A 19,349-nucleotide genomic window follows, 5' to 3' on the forward strand; every position below is an offset into this window, starting at 1 on the left:
CCAAGCAGAGAGAATCTCTACAACAGAGTCCATGGTTTTAAATTACATCTCAAATACAGCAATTCACCAATTCACTGCACATCTCTAGCTGTCTGTCTACAGCAATAATACATGCGGGGAAATGGTCCAGACCCCCCTTCCTCTCACCTGATGATTTGGGAGAGGTGAGCTACACGTCCGTCCCATCTGCCATCATCGGTGTAGTCTTTATAGTCATTACTTTTAACTAAATTATATTCCATCTAGTAGAGATATATAAATAAATAAATATGTAGATATATAGATACATTCCCATTCCTATATTGTTGGATACTTAGGTTTTTTAAAAAAATTATCAACTGTAAATAATGTTGATGAACATTTTTGTGCATAGTTTATCTCTATTCTTAGGGTATATTCCCAGATATAGATTACCATGATGATGGATGTGTAGATTTTTATGGTTCTTTAATAGATATTACCAAATTCAATTATAAAAGATAGACAGGATTTTATACTGCCACAAAAAATAATGAGAATATCTATTTTTACCATACTTCTGCTTCCTGATTTGTCTTTACTCTCCTAAAAGTGAAAAACTTGGGGAATAGAGTTTTACATTGGACTAATATCTCTTGTATGCTATAATCAAAATTGAATTTGCTGCTTCCGGGCATGGGCTGGTATCAATTTCTTACAATGTTTACCTACCTGGACCCAACAGGTATTAACCATAATTTCTTGTTATCTCCAAATACTTGCTGGATATTCTTGATGAAGCCAAGATTGAACCCATTTTTCTCTGGGCCACTTGTAAACACTGGCGTGCAGAAGGCCTCTGGAGCAGGGTAGGAGAATAGAAGAAAAGAGGAAGAAATCAATAAAGAACAAATTTCAGTCATGTCATGATTTTAGAGTTCTACATCAATGTGATTGCATTATATGATATCTTTTTTTTTTTTAAGAAACAGAGTCTCATTTTGTTGCCCTTGGTAGAGTGCTGTGGCATTATAGCTCACAGCAAACTCCAACTCCTGGGCTTAGGTGATTCTCTTGCCTCAGCCTCCCAAGTAGCTGGTACCACAAGCACCCGCCACAATCCTGGGCTATTTTTTGTTGCAGTTTACCTGGGCTGGGTATGAACCCACCACCCTCAGTATATGGGGCTGGCGCCCTACTCACTGAGCCACAGGCACTGCCCTATGATATCTTTATTTAAAAATTATCTTTAGTGTCATTATCCGTAATGGAACTACGTCTTTTCTCTGTTGTAGTGTAGGACCCTGGTTTGTAGTTATTGCTAAATTACTTAGTAATCACTTAGTATAAGATAGACTTGTTATTAAATATAAAGAATTAGAATTCTCTTAAGAAAAGGGTGGATGAAACACATCATGAAAGAAAGAATTAAGCAGCCATGGGTTGTATCTATTTTGTACTGCAGGATTTAAAGAGTAAAGGAACACATTTAACAGCACTTTACTTTATTCTAAATGGCAACAATGGCTAAATGGTCTCCATCTTTAGAGCTGGAACAAAAGTACTGATGCACAAACAGATGCGTGAATAATGGTAATGACACTGATTTGGTTTTGAAACCTTTCAGAAATGAAGATGTTCACACTGAAGTTTGCAGTGTAAGAAACTGAGTTTTACTTCAGATGAAATGTCAATGAGTGAACTCTATAATCACTTTAAACACTGTGAGGAATTGGACCATATTAGTGCACATTATTTTTAGACACACATTTATCCCATTAAGCACTTTCACTATTGGACTCTGGCTGAATCTGACTACTTCTCATTTATTCTTTGTTGACTCTATCATGAAGCTTTTAGTACTTTTCTAAACACAAATGTGTTTAGTACTTTCACACTAAACACAAATGTATTTAGTACTTTCTAACACAAATGTGTTAACTTAACATCCTAACAACTAAGTGCTACTTACATTTGATTGAGAAAAGAGGTACCAATACTTACTTAGCTGCTAGCATTATTAGCAAATAAATTTCCAAAGTTTAGTGGCTTTTGCACTAAACTTTCCTCAAGGCTATTGTAGCTAAATATTCAGCATTTGGACACTTTCTTCTCACTCCTTGTATACTTATTTTTGTATAATGTAAATATCTGTTTCACCATAGATTTAAAAAATGATTGTTCTGGAATCTAAGAGAAATATAGGTCTCCAAATAGCAGTCTAGTGTATAGAGTAACTGACAGAAAATATGTTCATTTCTTATAATCATTTTCTAGAGACTCATTTGTTCAATATGATTACCTCTTTTCACCAGTCCCTATACAGTTCTTTGATGAATTTAGCTATTCATTGATTTGATTATTTTTTTCTCAAGATTTTTGGATTCTTGTTTGTTTGGACTCTTTCTCAGGACATTTTTCAGATGTGCTTAACAAATTAGATTCTTGAACTTTGTCAACCTTCACCCCTCCATTCTGACATTCTCTTCTATACTGATTATTTCCTTCCTTTACTGATGTGAACATCTTTTAGATTCTGAGCTATAAATCTAGGTAGCTATTATCCAATATACTCTAGAAAGGGCAATGATCATTTTGGTTTTGTGTGGATTTCATTCATCAATACCTTATTAGTCTGTAAGCTTTGTTCACTATGGCTCTCTAGTTTGGTAAAATGTGTTTTTGTCTGACTCAGTTTGGGGGCTAAGCGGTGTCACTGCAGCTAAATTTCTTCACTGGAAATTTTTCTCTTTCTTGGGAACAATCCACATGTCACTTTGATACACATTAATATGTTTTGTCCTAGTCTTAATATTCAGTCTTACCTAAGGTGGTTTTGTTTCTGCTGACAAGCCAACAATGGTAACCAAAGAGAATCACCAGGCTGACAAAAAACATGCAGGCCACAAAGAGAAGGAAAAGAACATGGAACTTAGAGCGAACACTGGGCAATTCCCCCTAGAAAAGAAATGATAAACAAACAAAACAAAAGATTAGGATGATAAAGCTTAGCTAGTGTTTCTATATAGGTTAGAGGTTTTTAACATGTATAATATGTATAGCTTTAATTAAAAATAGATTTTGTAAAATTCTTATAAAAGGGTTCTTTTTGTTGATGACCATAAGTCATTAAAGATATGCTCTCAGTCTACAAGCCTAAAATAGATTCTTTATTATGTGAAGTTCAGTAAAAATTAGAGCATATAATGTACCAATTAGAAAGGGATAATGTGGAAAGGGTATATTGGCATACAACCTCTTAAACCTTGTATTCCATTTAGTTTGATATCTTGAAGTCGTATGATTCATCCTCCTCAAGATGGTCTATTCTGGAATTCTTTATCTGCCTTATTTCCTTAGACATATGTATATCGAAATTGTCACAGTGATGTATATGGGAAATTAAAACATATAGGTAAAATTTAAAATGTTCTAACTATAAGTTATTCCCCGATTTGGAACTGTTGCAAATATTGTGGGTTTTTTTCTTTTTTCTAACTGAATTGAAATGTGTTAGTGTATTATTACAGCCTAAGGAAGAGCTGTTTAGACAGTGAAATTCAAGCAAGATTGTACAGGCAATTATAAAAGTAGGTGGCTAAATATATTTATAGTTGTCTGGGACAACTTATTTTTCATGTGGCAACAGATTTTTTTACATACATCCTAGACCAGAATTAATGTTCTAAAGTTCTATTTCATGCACAGTATGTGACATTTTGTTTTCTGAAGAAAACCTAAGAAAACATTTTCAATTTTGGAGTGAGAAGTTGGAGAAATGACTATTGTTTATTTGCTCTCCTCCTGTGATGATTATTATTTTGGTGTTATGAATAACTTTGAAATATTTCCCAATGCACTCTAGTAACAAAGTTAAAAGAAATTCTAAGTGAAGTGGATCTTAAATTTTACTTCAGTTTGGAAGGAGAAAGTTAAGGCTTGGCAACACTAGGAAAGTTGAGATAGTACAGATTTTTTCTTCTCTCAGAGAACATTTTTATATAAGAAAATATTGGGCATCCTCCAGGGGGCATATATTTGAAGGATGCAGATAAGGGGAAGTAAGTTGGTCAGGTGCTTTCAGATGAGGGGAGGTCTGGCTGAAAATTGCATGAGGGCAGAGAAACCCAGGAAATAGTTACCTCAAGGACTTCAAACTTGAGGAAACTTTCCTTTTGAAAATTTTTAAAATCTCAGTATAATGTTTATTATTTATTTATAACATGCCTGAAGTGAGAAAGCCAATGTAAGAGAGGGAGAAGACAAAAGTACTTGATACTATTGAAAATATTAATATGCCACTGCTTTAAGTTTAGCACAATTTATTAATAATTTATGATTTTTTCACTACCTTGCTAAATGTGATTATTAGTTCTATTACTTTATCTTTTTCCTTTCTAAAATATTTTAATAGCTTTAGGGGGTGGGTATAAGTCAAATTCTGTAACATGTACATATTGTGTAGTGGTAGAGTCCTGCCTTTTGGCATACTAATCACCCATGAAACTCTGCTTTCCAAAAAGAACCCCCTGCAAAAGCTTGGCCTAAGCACCCAAATTAAATTATATTTATTTTTTAATTCATAGAAAAAAGACTCCATATATTGCTTTATAGTAGTTTTTGGATTGACTGGCACATGGCTTTCATAATCTCTATTTTTTGAGAAATTTTTAAAGCCCTTTAAAGATCACATTTATTTTATTTCTTATTTTTCACATTTGAATGGGAAGCTGGGACTGATATAAAGTCAGTCCACACCCTGTGTAGCTGAGGTGTAAGCCTCCACCCCTCACAATTACTCTTGCAAACTTTCTTCTGCCTGCCAAAGTATACCTACTGTATTGTCCCTTGATAGAGTTGTTGATATTAAACTTTCTTGTCAGAAAAGAGTGACAGCCCTTTGTTCAAAAATACCTTCTCAGAAGATAACCCAATTAAATCACTCAAAGAAATAGCTACCAGGGATGGTTTAGAGGAATATTGGTAGAATAATGCTATTTTCTTGTTTCTAAAAGAACTCACAGTCTCTGTGAGGAGATTTATGGCCTAGTGTAATAGGTATGTATTACTATGTTTTGCATGAGGGAAAGATAAATCTCCCACCAAAGTTGATATTTAAATTAATATTGAGAGGAGGGAAACAACCTGATGATTGTACGATTTTTTTATTCCAAAGGAACTAGAGTTTCTTCACAGCAGAACCATAATGAGCAGTAGGATAGTGTACAAGATCATTGGCCTTAGGGCCAGATTTAGATCAAAATCCTGACTTTGAAATTTACAAGGTGGGTGATCCTGGTCAAGTCACTTAACTACTATGAGCTTTCATTTTCTTAGCTTCAAGTAAGACTAGTAATTCTTGTTTTGCCTACTTTATAGGGTTGTTATGAGGATCAGATGATATGAAAGTGCTTCAACCACTGTTAAGTACCATACAAATGGAGGTTGCTGTTCTTAGGAACACAGCATGCTTTCTTTATACATACATGGCTTTTAAAATGTATGGCAGTGTTTACTTTTTATTGTAAGGGAAGACTTAATTTAAACTGAGAAAGTCACCTCTGAGATTCAGTATGGAGTCATCAGTTAACCTCTTATTTTTTTTAAGTATCAAAAAATATACATCTAATATTTATAAATAAAAGTAAAAGATAATTTCAAAAAACAGATCATGCTAAATCTTATAGACAATAGAAAAAGAAGAAATACATCAAAATCATGCAATATTGTTTACTCTGTTCTGAGGGTAAAAGATGGTTCTTGAACAGTAGCCTACAGTGTTAAGGATAAAGAAAAGTCTATAGTGAAGACTAAGGTTGATACTTTCCCAACTGATTGGATGTAGCAGATTTTCTTCATATTTGGGTTTATAGCTTTGCATATAGATAGAACGCCACAGGGGTCATGGAAACATGAGCAATAGATAATAGATCTTGTGCTGTGGAAAGGGGCCAAGGAAGACATATCAAAATAGTAGTACATTGAAACATTTTATATTCATAGAAAATGTATAAAAATATTCATTTCTGACTCATACTTTTTTGTGTGTCCCTGAGTTGGTAATTTTGTTATCCATTATATAATTCCTTATTCTTGAAGTTATTAAATATCTGAACAGATTAGGCAAGTTAAAGGCAAAATAAAAAACACACATTGCTATAATTTTCTACACAATATTTTCTATACTAGTACAGATCAAAATACTACTTGATAATTTAGATATTCTTAGCTATTTAGGTTTTCACTGCCTTCCCTTTTTCCTTTTTCACCAGTTTATTACATGTATAATTTATATTCTGGTCACAAGATTCATCTTCTTTCACTGTAGTTTTACTTGGCCATTTGAGGTAAGATATTCCTGTTGTACAGGCTCTTGTGCAATTCCTAAAGTATTAAATAGCTGTTCTACCTACATCTGTCTTTTCAGGTTCAGTTTGGACAACCTTCATCATGGATGTCCCAGTAATGACACTGGGGTTGTAAGAAGGGGTATCATCTGGAGTCCATTGGCATGAAATAAAATGGAAAAACATATTTCACTGTACTTCTGCCAGACCCTGTACACACATGCTTTAAGTTTTATCTTTTATACATAAATTGATATCATTTATATCTTCAAGTAGAAGAAAGATGAAAATATTTGTTCTGAGATTTCATTATAATTATTGAAATCACATCTTAAAGGGTAAAACACTTTCAGTATCTGTGTCATTTTATCTTGGCAATAAGCCAGTGCAGCAGGTAACAGAGCCAGTATTAGAACCTAATTCTCCTAATTGCCAATCTGGTGTTGGTCATACAAATTAAAGTAACCAAAAACTTCCTGTTTCATGAGTCAGTATATCTTTCTTTCCAGTAGGAATTTTGCAACTCTCCTTTGAACAGAGAATTAGGAAGTATTTTCTAACAATGGGGGAGTGCTTTGTTAGCCTTTTTCTTAGGAAACTAGGGATTTATAATTAGTTTCAACATTTTTAAAATCTATAACAGATAAAAGGTGGCTCTTTAAAGCTCACTTGGAGAAGATCATTACAAAGAATCAGTAGGAGTCAAAAGGTTAGGTTCCTGAAGGCCTTAGCAAAATTCTCATGTATGTCAGACACTTGTTTAACTAGAGTCTTTAGATAATAGCCTTCTAAATCTCAGAGTATTCAACATGTAAAACTTGGTTTTAGTGCCTTCTCATTTGGTTACTTCTGTATTATCTATTTAAAAATGTAAAAAAGATGTAGAGTGAGCAATGTCACAAATTGGAATGGATGTGTATTTTTTCTTTCAGTGGGGGACCTTTCAAAGTATTTTTCACTCACTCTCCAGTATTTGATGAAATAGTTGAAGACTGTTGTAGCAATGTACAGGCAGTAGAGGACAGAATAAGCTAAGAACTGAAGGAAGAATTTGTAGTTGGAAAATCCAATGCAGTTATTAACCCTATAAAAAGAAAAAGAAAAAAATAATTTGAATTCAAGGCCCACTGATTAAGAACACATTTATTCATGCTACTCTTATTGTTGTGTAGAAACCTAACAGAAACATATGGCCCTCATAAGAACAGACTGAAAAAAAACAAGTTCATGTCTCACTTGTTTCTCCTTTCATTTACAGTCAGAGAGACACTTGACCTATCTAATAGATTTGGACTGGTTCCTGACACACTTAAGCAAACATGGATCCTGGTTGCTAAAATCTATTACAGTCTTAGCAGCTACACTTTGAATAGTTGTGTAATGTTCCTTTTGTAGTTAAATGATTTCAGGCTGGTTTTATAATTCTGGAAATACAACATTTGGGGAATTGCTGAATTTAGCAATCTAGAATATTTCTGATAGAGTACCAGCTAGCAATAGAACTGAATTGTATAATGTTGAAAAGGAGAAATATTTGTGCTGAAGGTCATTACTACCCTCAACTGCTAAAGTTAATGGAAAGAAGACGATTAGCTTTGTGATCCCAGAAATTCACTACCATACCTTTGGAGATATATTTATTCTTGTTTTAAAATGTTAACCCTCCCCTGTCTCCTACAAAAATACAAAACCCAGTGAATTATGGTGGTGGGAACAGGTATTTTATAACCATGTTTAGGAAAGTGGGCATATTCAGAAACGTTGACCCTTTTAGAGGAGAGAAATGAATCAAAGGGACATACCAAGGGCAATGATGATCCATTTTTAATACACACCTACAAAGGGAAAAAATACAGTAGGATAAGTGAGGTTATAGAAATATAGCAACATTGCTTAATTTAAATTAAGGTTTCACCAGTAAGTTTACACGGTTCTATACATCTATTATAAAATTTACACTATAGTTACTCCAAAACTATTTTGTCTTCAGTTATTCCCAGGATGGGGGAAATCCCAACAATACTTTATAGGATCATGTTTGCAGACAGGTAAATGCCTAGAAGTCCAACCTTTAAAAGGGATTAGGAACTCCAGGATATTACCGTAGAGAAAGGGTCTAAGATGTCTCTTCTTATTTTGTTTACTACTAAGTTTAATAAAAGTACTGAAGAAATATATGGCTATAGCTTCTGTTTTAATCAAGGGTAAGAGAAATATTGGTGGGATAAATACTCAAGGAGAAAGGCATGAAGATTATTTGTATAAACACAAAAATTAGATTCCACAAAGCTGGAACAATTTGAGCAACAAAGTTAAGTAGTATTGCATTATAACACAAAATATAAAATTAACACCTATGCTTCCATAATGATACATGTATGCATAAATGATTGAATAAATAAATAAATGGGGAGAAGAAACAAATATTCTAAGCAAAATAATTCCAAATAATTTATGTATATGGTCTACCTTTAAGGAGAGAAGTCATACTACCTCCCATTTCTTTAGCATGAGCTGCACACAGTGACTTCTTTCCAAAGAGTATAGTATAGAAAGAATAACTTTACAGTGGAGAAACCTGATAAACGCCACCTCAGCCAGATGATCAAGATTAACACTGCAATGATAAGTTATGTTTGCATGTACCCTTGATGTGATATAATGAGAATGATGGAATTTATGTTTATAGTCTTGCTCCCCAAATCACATTATCTTAGTCTAATAATAATGAGAAAAACATAAAACAAATCTCAATTGAGGGACATTCTACAAAATGCATGACCATTAATCTTGAACACTATGAAGGTCATCAAAAGCAAGTAAAGTCTGAAACTGTCACAGCTAAGAGGAGCTAAGGAAACATGACTACTCACTGTAATGTGGTATCCTGTACACATAAAGGACATTAGGAAAAAAATGAGGAAAAGATATATAAAATATGGATTTCAGTTAATAATACCATATCAATATTAGTTCATTAATTGTAACAAAGGTACCATCCTAATATAAGATATATTAATATGAGGGAAACTGGGTGTGGGACATATGAGAACTATCTTCACAATATGTCTGTAAGACTAGAACTGTTTTAAAATTAGAAAAAAAACATATATTTTATTTTTCTTTCTTCTCTTTAGAATAGCTTAAGCCATAATAATCTACATGAGGGTTTTGGCATGTGCTCATTATGATCGAAAGGAAATTTTCTTACCTAGGCATGGTTACATGCTAGGATCAGTCATTTTGTTTGTCTAGGCAACTATCAGTGGCCAAGCTTAGCCCAGTGGAAATGTGGCCATCACTTACATGGCACAGACAGAGCAGTGGTGGCAGCGGTCTGGCTTGATCAGATGGCACCGGTCACAAAATCGCACAGCTATAGAAAAATAAGGTGGTTAGCACTTGTTAGGGCTCAATAAAAGAACCTACCTTACTGGCCTGTCTAGATGGCTTGTTATACACTGATTATAGATAGTCAAACTCATTTCAAATTTCCAAGCAAAAGGTAAGTCACATAGGATAATTATGGTAAGTATTTTTTTTCCTGGTTGGATCAATTTTGAAAGCACCTTTTGGAGGAGGAAAGGAAGAGAAAAAAATTCATAGCTAGATATTTGTCATAATATTTTTTATTATACTTTCAACTACTTGAAGGTTCCTGAGAAATCATTTAGCTTCTGTTTAGCCCAATCTTTCTTCTATTAGATCATAACTGTGTACATTACTGCATTTATGGTGTACAATGTACTGATTTTATACACAATTTAAAATGTTTACATCAAAATGGTTAACATAGCTTTCAATATAATCACACACACACACTTTCATAGGAAAGATAAAACACAATTATAGCCCAGAAAGGAAAGAAGAGGGTGAGGAGATGAGAGGGTAGTGGACAGGAGGAGGGAAGGTAATCAGTGGGACCTCACCTTCTGTGCATATCGCAAGGGTGCATGTCAAATATATTAAGAGTAGAAGTATAAATGTCTAGTCAAATTTTTCTATCTAAAAATAATGATTCATAATTTTATTTTTTGAGACAAGGTCTTGTTCTCATTCCAGCTAGAGTGCATGGCATCAACATAGTTCACTGCAACCTTAAACTCCTTTGTTCAAGTTATCCTCCTGCTTCAGCCTCCCAAGTAGTTGGGACTATAGCTGCACACAACCACGTCCAGCTAATTTTTCTATTTTTTTTTTTTTTGTAGAGATAGGGTCTTGCTCTTGATCAGGCTGGTCTTGAACTCCTGAGGTTAAGTTATGCACCCACCTTGGCTATTCCAGAATTCTAGGTTTATAGGCATGAGCTGCTGCACCCAGCCAACATTCATGATTTAATTCCTGTCTCCAGAGGTTGGATTATATGAGGTGAATACAACTCTTACAAAATAAAAAAAAGAGAGTGGTTCTTAGAATAACAATGTGGAAAACAGAAGAGAAAGTCTAGATTCTAGAACAATTAGTTAAAATGATTCTTTCACAGATAAAGGAAGTAAAGACTTGGGTCATATCAAGTGATTTGTCCAAAGTCACACAGAAAGTTAATGACAGAGCTGTGATCCGTGTAGTGTTTCTGACTTCTTATTTCAAGATTATCTTCACTCTGTCAAGTCTGATATAAAAAATAATTTTCCCCTCCCTCCCTTCTTCCTCCCTTCTTTTTCCTTAGATGAAAGGTATTTTCCTTTCCTTCTCATTTTGTCCATGTTCATTGATAGACTATGACTGTGTTTAATGTCCATGTTCATTGATAGACTATGACTGTGTTTAATAAGTGTGAAAACTAAAATTATGAATAACTTAGACTAGTGTAATAATTTAATCTAAAGTGTATATTAAGCACACATAATTGATTCAATACAATAGACTGCTTTATCAGCAGAATTTTCTGTTCATTTCCAACGAGATTGTTTGTGACTAAGGTTGTAGGTATATTGCGTTCAGGGGAAATGGATAGGGATGTACATATCTGGGTCCTTTAGCATATTTTTGAATTAATATGAATATATTGTTAATGCCACTATACTAGTTTAAGCCACCATTATCTCTCACCTAGATAACTGGCAATAGCTGTATAATTGATCACTCTGCTTTCATTTTTGCTGGGTGATCTGTCAAAACAGAAATCATATTAAATCACTCTCCAGTAAAAACTCTCAATGGATTTCCTGCATCCAGATGATGGCCTGCATCATCTGGCCTCTGCCTATGTCTTCAACCTTATCATGTACGCTTCTCCACCTACTATGTTTCAGCGACACTGGCTGATTATCTGCTCTTGTGATCCTGACTCAGGACTTTTTGTACTTATACCCTGTTTTCCCGAAAATAAGACAGTGTCTTATTTTAAGGTGTGCTCCCAAAGATGCGCTAGGTCTTATTTTCAGGAGACGTCTTATCTTTCCTGTAAGTAGATCTTATTTTCGGAGGATGACTTGTTTTCGGGGAAACGGGGTAGTTTCTTCAGCTTTAGATAATCATCCCTCTTTTCCTTGCATGGCATGATGGTTAATTTTATGTGTCAACTTGACTGGGTCATGGGGTGTCCAGATATTTTGTTAAACATTTCTGGGTGCCTCTATGAGAGTGCTTCTGGGTAATATGAAGCATTTGAAGTAGCAGATTGTCCTCCCCACTGTGAGTGGGCCTAATACATTCTTTTGAGGAGCTGAATATAGCAAAAATGTGGAAGAAGGGAGAATTTGCTCTTTTGCCTGACTGCATAACCTAGGACATCAGTCCTCTCCTGACTTCAGACTGAGATTAATACCATCAGCATTCCTGGCTATTAGGTCTTTGGACTCATACTGGAAGTACATTACCATATACTATACACGAACACACACACACACGTGTATATAGACAGATATACACATAGATATTATATAAAATGCATATAGATATTATATAAAATGTACATAATATCTATGTGTATATATAGAAAAATTATATATATATATATATATATATACACACACACACATAGATATTATATAACTCTGGATAACCCCTAACTAACAGAGATTTTTGTACTGGCAATAATTCCAGAGAAACATAATTTTGTGATTGTGTTTTCTGAATTGGTTTCAGAGTTTCTGGAATTAGCTTTTCAGAAACTCTGATTAGATTTAAAGATGCTAATGACTGTCTTTCCAGTAATAAAGAGAGCACTGACAATATGAAAATATGCAAAATACTTCCAATGAATGCATTTAATCAACATTATATGAGAAATTATTAAACATTTTTGAAAAACTAATGAATACAATAAGGTTGGTTAGTTGTTCCTAATGTCATGGGACAAAATGTTCCATAAATTACATAAAAATTTCTCTGTGTCCCCTGTAGCTATAGAACTGAGACTGCTGAAAATCAAACACAGAATTATATCTTGTAACTGCCTGAATTACAATGACATTTGAACTATTACTGTTACAGCGTGTCTAATATTAAAATGAGGCACTGACTGGGAAAGAATGGGATATCATAAGTTAGGGTGGGGATATGTAGGGAGATTCTGATGAGTACAACAATACTGAGCTCCTAAATTCTGATGTGTCTTTGAAAGAAGAAGAGGCCTCTCCACCACCAGTGGAAGGTGCTTCCTCACCTTCAGTGGTATTGGCCTCTCCATCCCTGTCTGAAGGAATTAACCACACATTGCCTGAGGAAACTGAGACACCATGCAAGATGATGTTGATTTTCTTTAGGATCCACATATCTTTACTTCTAAACTTATAATTAGACACAAGCCTCGGTAGGCCCTAAATGTGAGGTACAAAGTGTGAGGAGGTACACTATACCCTAAAGGAAGTCCTTGATTTTTTTAATTACACAGATAGATATTCACAGAACATGTATAGTAATGGATACTAAAGATGTGTGATAATGTTGGAAGGAACATAAATTGGCATATGGCTGAATTTATTGATGGGGCTCATTAAGCTGAGACTGCATTTAATGTTGTAGGCCAGGGAGTTAGAAAGTACTATAAAAGTTTGTTTTGTTGGTTGGCTGAAATATGACCAAAGGTGGCCCACTGAGTAAATTGGAAATTCCAGACCTGCCTTAGTTTAACATAGAAGAATTCAAAGGCTTAGGGAGATTAGAATGTTAGAGTGCATTTGTCATTTAAGAACTGCTCAGTCACATTGGGAAGATCCAGAAAACATGCTTTTCACCAATACTGTGAGAAATAAATTTGTGAATAGAGTCCCAGCATGCTTGAAAATCTCTGTGACTACTGTGTAGGCCAGATCTCATAGTGGGAACTATAGTTAATAAATTGGGAAACCTAATTGCAATGGAAATAATTGGATCCTGGGGTGACAAGGGCCAAGTGATGGCACTCAGCTGCTAAAAGCAAGATGGTTGTGGTTACAATAATGGAAAACACAAACAAAACAGCAAAAAGAATAGTCTGACTTGTGCAGACTTACAGTGTTAGCTAGTTAATCATGGTGTTCCTGGAAGTGAAATAGATAGGAAGCCTACTAAATTCTTACTTGATCTGTATATGCAGAAAAGTTCAAGGGAGGGTGAACAAAAGTGAATTATAAAAGCAGTCATGGCTTTTCAATCTATTCTCAGACTTGAGCCAGTCTATAGACTTGGAATCCTTTGAATGAAAGGAAGCCAGGTTCCCTTGAGTAAGAACCCTAGAACACTGCTGATCTGACTCCCAGTATTCCCTAAGGAGACTTATGCTCTTTTACCAGGGTAACTGTGCATTGAGAAAACGAAATAATCAGTCCTTTTGGAGACTATGGGCACTGGCTTTGAACTGACTTTTGAAACCCAAAATATCAATGTGGTTTATTAGTCAGAGTCATGGAGGTCAGATGACCACTAGAGTTTTAGCCCAGGTCTATTTTACAGTGGGTCTAGTGAGCTCCCAAACACCTTTTGTAGATATTTCCTCAGTTTCAGAATGGATAAGGGAAATAGACATACTTAGCACCTGGAAGAGTGACCACATTAGTATTATGACTTGTAGAGTAAGGACTATTATGGTAGGAAAGACCAAGTAGAAGTCATTAGAACTGCCTCTACCTAGGAAAATAGTAAACCAAAAGCAATACTGCATTCCTCACCAGGAGGAAGGAAGATGGCCGACTAGAGGCAGCTTTCACCAGAGACTCCTGTCCAGAGGGAGAGATACTGGAAAGATGTGGACTCAGTGAAGCTGAAAGTGGGGAGTTAAGTGAAGAAAGAAGATAGACAAGTGAACATCACCTCCTCTGAGGCAAGCTGTGAGTCCAAGAAAGAGGAACCAAGAAAGAGGAACCAAGAAAACAAATTCCAGGTACAAAGTCCATCACAAAGAGGACAAGAGACTCTCCTCCCCTAAGCAGGAGACTCAATGTGTGGTCTCTGCAAGGAAGCATGTAACAAAAGACCTCCCATTTTACCCCATGGGAGAGAGCTGCTAAACATGAGGTCTCCTTATCCAGGTAGGTCCCACTTCTGAGCCTAGGCATCATAATTACATGTTTGGCATAAAATTGAACAAATATTTTCCCACAATTCTGAACTCCTAGTACACTCACCCCCTCAACTGGCAGTCTGAACGCCTGTCCCTGCAGAACCCAGAGTGCTTGACAATTCCCTTAGAGGCTTAGGCTTTTTGTAGGATGCCAGACAGCAGTGTGGAAACAGTGATGTGTGTGGAAGCGGGGGGCGGGGGGGATGGGAAGAGAGTGCTGCACAGAAGAGAGAATTGAGCTGCAATGGTGCACAATATGTGGAGGCACTGATGTCCCTATTATAAATTTGGTGGGTATTTTCTGACTTGGTGGCTCACTGGAGCAGACCAGACTCCATCCCCTTGGGTTTTCAGGATGGTATTGCCCATGGATTTCTACTATCCAGCCACTAGAGATCCTTTGAACTCTCCCTGACAGGCAGTGATTGTACAGACTGGGACAATTTGATTAGAACTCTCAATCTGGGCTGTCCACCTGGGGACACTCTGAAGTTGAGTGACAGTTTTTTTGTAGGGGGAAAGGTATGATTTTCCTCCTCCACCTGTTGCTGGTGTAGGGTGTGTCACCGCAGTTGCTTATATCTCACCCTAGCTGAGATTTCAGGCTAATGCTGCAACCTAGGATTGGGTAGAGGCTGGCTAACTTCAAGACAGATCCAGTTTGCACTATCTCACAAAGTAGGTCCTCAGAGTCTCTGGTTGCAGCTTTGAAAGAGACCTTTGTAAGGTCTCTGTAGGGAAAAAGGCACAATCACAAGGCCCAGTTCATTTAAAGGGCTAGTTAACTCCCCTACCCAGGACCCTCAATCCAATCTCACCCTAGAAGTTTTAATTACCAAATTGCAGAAAATATTCTGGGGGCACAACCAGCAGAAGAACTCTGACAACATGAATAATCAGAGTAGATCAAATCCCTCAAGGAATGACAAAGAAGATACAAAAGAAGATGCCATATATAGACAAATGGCTGAATTGTCAAAAATAGAATTCAAAATATGGATGGCAAATGAGATGAATAGAATGAAGGAAAAAATGGAAATAGAAATCCAAAGAGTAGTTCAAAAGTTGTCTCAAGAACTTAATGAATTCAAAGACAAAGTCACCAAGGATATGGACATAAACAGAAAAGATATAGCACAGCTCAAGGAAGTGAAAAATTTATTAGAGGAGCTTAAAAATACAGTAGAATCCCTCAGTAATAGAGTTAGGCAGGCAGAAGCAAGGATCTCACAAATTGAAGACAAGGTTTTTGAATGATCTCAAGCATTCAAACAGGCAGAAAAACTGGAAAACGAGAACAAAAAATTCCCTGAAAGAGTTATGGGATCATTCCAAAACATCAAACATCCATATTATCTGAATTCTTGAAGGAGAAGAGGATGGGCTCTAAAGGCACAGATACTCTACTCCAAGATATTATTGAGGAGAATTTCCCAAGCATTGCAAGAGATACAGAAATTCAGATAGTAGATTATTTCAGAACCCCAGAATGACTAATCCAAATAACATATCTCCTAGACACATTGTAATTAATTTTTCCAAAGATATTATGAAGAAGAAAAAGCAGTCATATGTAAGAAAAGCATTATCTACAAAGGTTGAAATATCAGAATGACTGCAGATCTTTTAGCTGAAACTTTTCAAGCCAGAAGAGGATGAGCATGGACCTTGAATCTTCTAAAATAAAACAACTTTAACCCCAGGATCCTGTATCAAACTAAACTGAGTTTCATTTGTGATGGAAAAATCAAATACTTCCCTAACATACACATGTTGAAGAAATTTGCCATAACTAAACCAGCTCTCCAGGAAATACTCAGACTCATGTTCCATAATGACCAGCATGAGGGTCAACCACAAATGTAAACTTACCCAGAAGTGATCAAACAAACATAACATTCACAATGGTGAAAGGCTTAAAAATATGCACTGGATTGTGAGGAGAGGCGGGGCATGATGGCGGACGGACGGGACAGATGTTCAGTCCATCTTTCCCAAATCATCAGGTGAGAGCAAGGGGGCTCTAGATCTTTTCCCCGCATGGAGTGTTGATGTGGATAGGCAGCTAGCGGTGTGCAGTGAATTGGTGGATTGCTATATTTGAGGTGTAACCCAAAGCCATGGACTCTGCAGTAGAAATATCCCCTGCGGCACAAGTGGCTGGCCCCAGCAGCTGGCCTCTCCCTCATGGAGGACTGCAGTTCCCAGTTTGTGGGAAAACCTTGGTACTTGATGGAAATTTTGGTGAAGTGTGGATTCCTGAGTGGAATTTGGTGACCAGAAAGGGATGCCATTAGGAGCTGGAGGGGGTTAGGCAGCCAGATAGAAAACTAAGGGGAAAGGATCCTGCCTGGGCAACAGACACATTTTGAAATGTTGGAAATGGCAGACATCTTTTCCCAGAATAACAGGTGTGATTGAATAGACCTGATGATTTCTGGTGGAGAATATTGGTGAGGACTGGCAGTTTGGGGTGTGCAGTGAACTGGCAAGTTGCTGGACTCAAAAGTGAGATTCTGAGACCTGGAAACTGATGGAAAGGTCTCAGCACTGCTCCTGAGGCAACAAGCCCCTCCCCCACAGAGGATTGCAGTTCCAAGTTTGCAGAAAATCTGGGAGCTGAGTGTAAAGATTTGTGAAGCATGGACTCTTGCATCAAGTTTGGAGGTCAGATAGGGGTGCTGTCTAGAACAAAACAGCCAATTATAGGAAACAGATATATATATTGAAACTTCAGAAATGGAGATGGGCCAGGTACCGTGGTTACCATGGTAACAATGTAAACTGTGAATCAGGTATAAGCCTGGTAACCACTCACAGTGCCACCTGGTGTCCAGAAAGTATGTTGCAATATAAATATATTCCTACTCATGTCGACCCCTACATCATACGTACAGTTGTATATTTTTATATATATACAAGAATAATATTTTTGTGGTTGGTGCCTTTTATTCCCTCTTTCTTTTCATCCTTTTCTTAGAGGAGTTATTGTTATTTTTTATTTTTTTCTTCTTTTTTAACTTTTTTATTAATACTATTTTTTTCCTTTCTGTCTTCCTCCCCTTCCCTTCTTATGGTTCCTGAGAGTGATTACATCAGATTTTTAGAGGATTTTTTTCAATTATTTTGTAATTATTGTTATTTTTGTTGTAGTTGTTTTTTGTCTGTAAGTCTATGTGTTCCTGATTGTCCGTGCATCTGTGGGCTTGTGTGTCTGGTAGCTTTTTTATCTGTTTATTTGCTCATTTGGTTTCAATGTGTTTTGCTAAATCCTCGGGTCAGCTACTTTCCCTAACACCAATTTTCACATTCAACAAGAACAAGGGAGAATGGGGGATGATGGCTAACTGGAGCCACCTCTCAACAGAAGCTCCAGTCCAGAGGGAGAGATAATGGCCAGAAAGAACCCAACAGAGCTGAAGGAGGGGAGCTGAGCCAAGAGATGAGATAGATAATTGTTCGTCTTCCCTGCTGAGGCAAGCTTTGACTCCAAAGAAACTAATTTCAGGTACAGATGTCATCCCAAAGAGGTTTTTTGGCCATCCCCTACCCTAAGAGAGTTGCTTGCTTGCTGTGTGATCTCTGCTAATGAGAGATGAACTGAGGCTCTCCTTCCTCACCCCACCAGAGGGAATTGCTGGAAGTTGGGACTCCTTCTCCAGAGAGCCCCTTCTGTGAGCCCAGGAATTCCCTTGTCTGGCAGGAAGTTTGAACAAATATTTTCCTTGCCACCTTGAACCTCCAGTCTACAACTCCCCCCTGGCCTGGAAGTCTAGAAATCCAACCCCTGAAGAAACCAGAATGTCTGCACTTCTTGGATAGGACCGGGCATTGCATAGACAGAGGCAGTACAGCTGTACTGTGTCTGTGAATCCAGTAACTGTACAGAAAGACATAGAAGGAAAGGCGACTGATCTGGCCCAGAAAAAGTGTATCTCAGCAGAAGACAGAAGCTTGGGTTTCTGCACTGTGAGTGGAGGCTCGGAAACTGCTGAGGCGCACAAACTCAAGAGAAGACACCTCCCACCCAGCATCAGCATTAATAGAGTGATCCTGCTGAGGTCTAATTTTGGAGTGTCATCTCCCCAACTCTGAGGCGTGCCAGAGGGAAACAGCCCTTGCCCTATAGGGATACCAGAGCAGCAGAACAGTGGCAACAAAGGTGCAGGGGCTGAGGAAGAAATTCTTTTCCTGTCTAGATATCCTCAAGTTTAGATTGAGTTTAGGTGGAACTTTATTCAGCTGCCATTGAGTGCCTGAGGCAGGCAAACCTGAGCTTCCCCTGCTGGATAGTGGCAGACTGTGGTAACCATGAGGAGGAGGCAGTGACCTTATTTTGACTCTGGCAGGAACATAGCCCTGGCACATTTGCTTATTAGACAGAAATGAGCCACAGAGACTGGGTTAACAGAGACAGGTGGGACTACCAGAGACTGGGGTGACCAGAGTCCAGTAGTGAAGGGTGAGCAAGGTGGGGAAATAAGTATCAACACCCTTGCTCCAAACCTCCTACTGGACAGGCCTTTCTGACTCCTCAGAGTACTAGAGGCACTTGAACC

General features: G+C 37.0%; 1 protein-coding gene across 7 annotated transcripts in view; it reads right to left on the reverse strand.

Annotated features, from left to right (window-relative positions):
- The window catches only part of ZDHHC15 (zinc finger DHHC-type palmitoyltransferase 15), a 266,553-nt gene that overhangs the window by 110,739 nt on the left and 136,465 nt on the right, over window positions 1-19,349 (reverse strand). For all 7 annotated transcript variants that reach the window (XR_008377646.1, XR_008377645.1, XR_008377643.1 and 4 more), the window contains 5 exons: window positions 9,612-9,681; window positions 8,108-8,140; window positions 7,269-7,389; window positions 2,784-2,916; window positions 691-817 (listed from right to left, as the gene is read on the reverse strand). Coding sequence is in view for 1 of the 7 variants with exons in the window: in XM_053580276.1 (XP_053436251.1) it covers window positions 691-817; window positions 2,784-2,916; window positions 7,269-7,389; window positions 8,108-8,140; window positions 9,612-9,681 (484 nt within the window). In the remaining 6 variants the exon portion in view is untranslated. The remainder of the gene's footprint in view (window positions 1-690; window positions 818-2,783; window positions 2,917-7,268; window positions 7,390-8,107; window positions 8,141-9,611; window positions 9,682-19,349) is intronic.

Source organism: Nycticebus coucang, chromosome X, assembly GCF_027406575.1.
Source record: "Nycticebus coucang isolate mNycCou1 chromosome X, mNycCou1.pri, whole genome shotgun sequence".
Classification (NCBI taxonomy): Eukaryota; Metazoa; Chordata; class Mammalia; order Primates; family Lorisidae; genus Nycticebus; species Nycticebus coucang.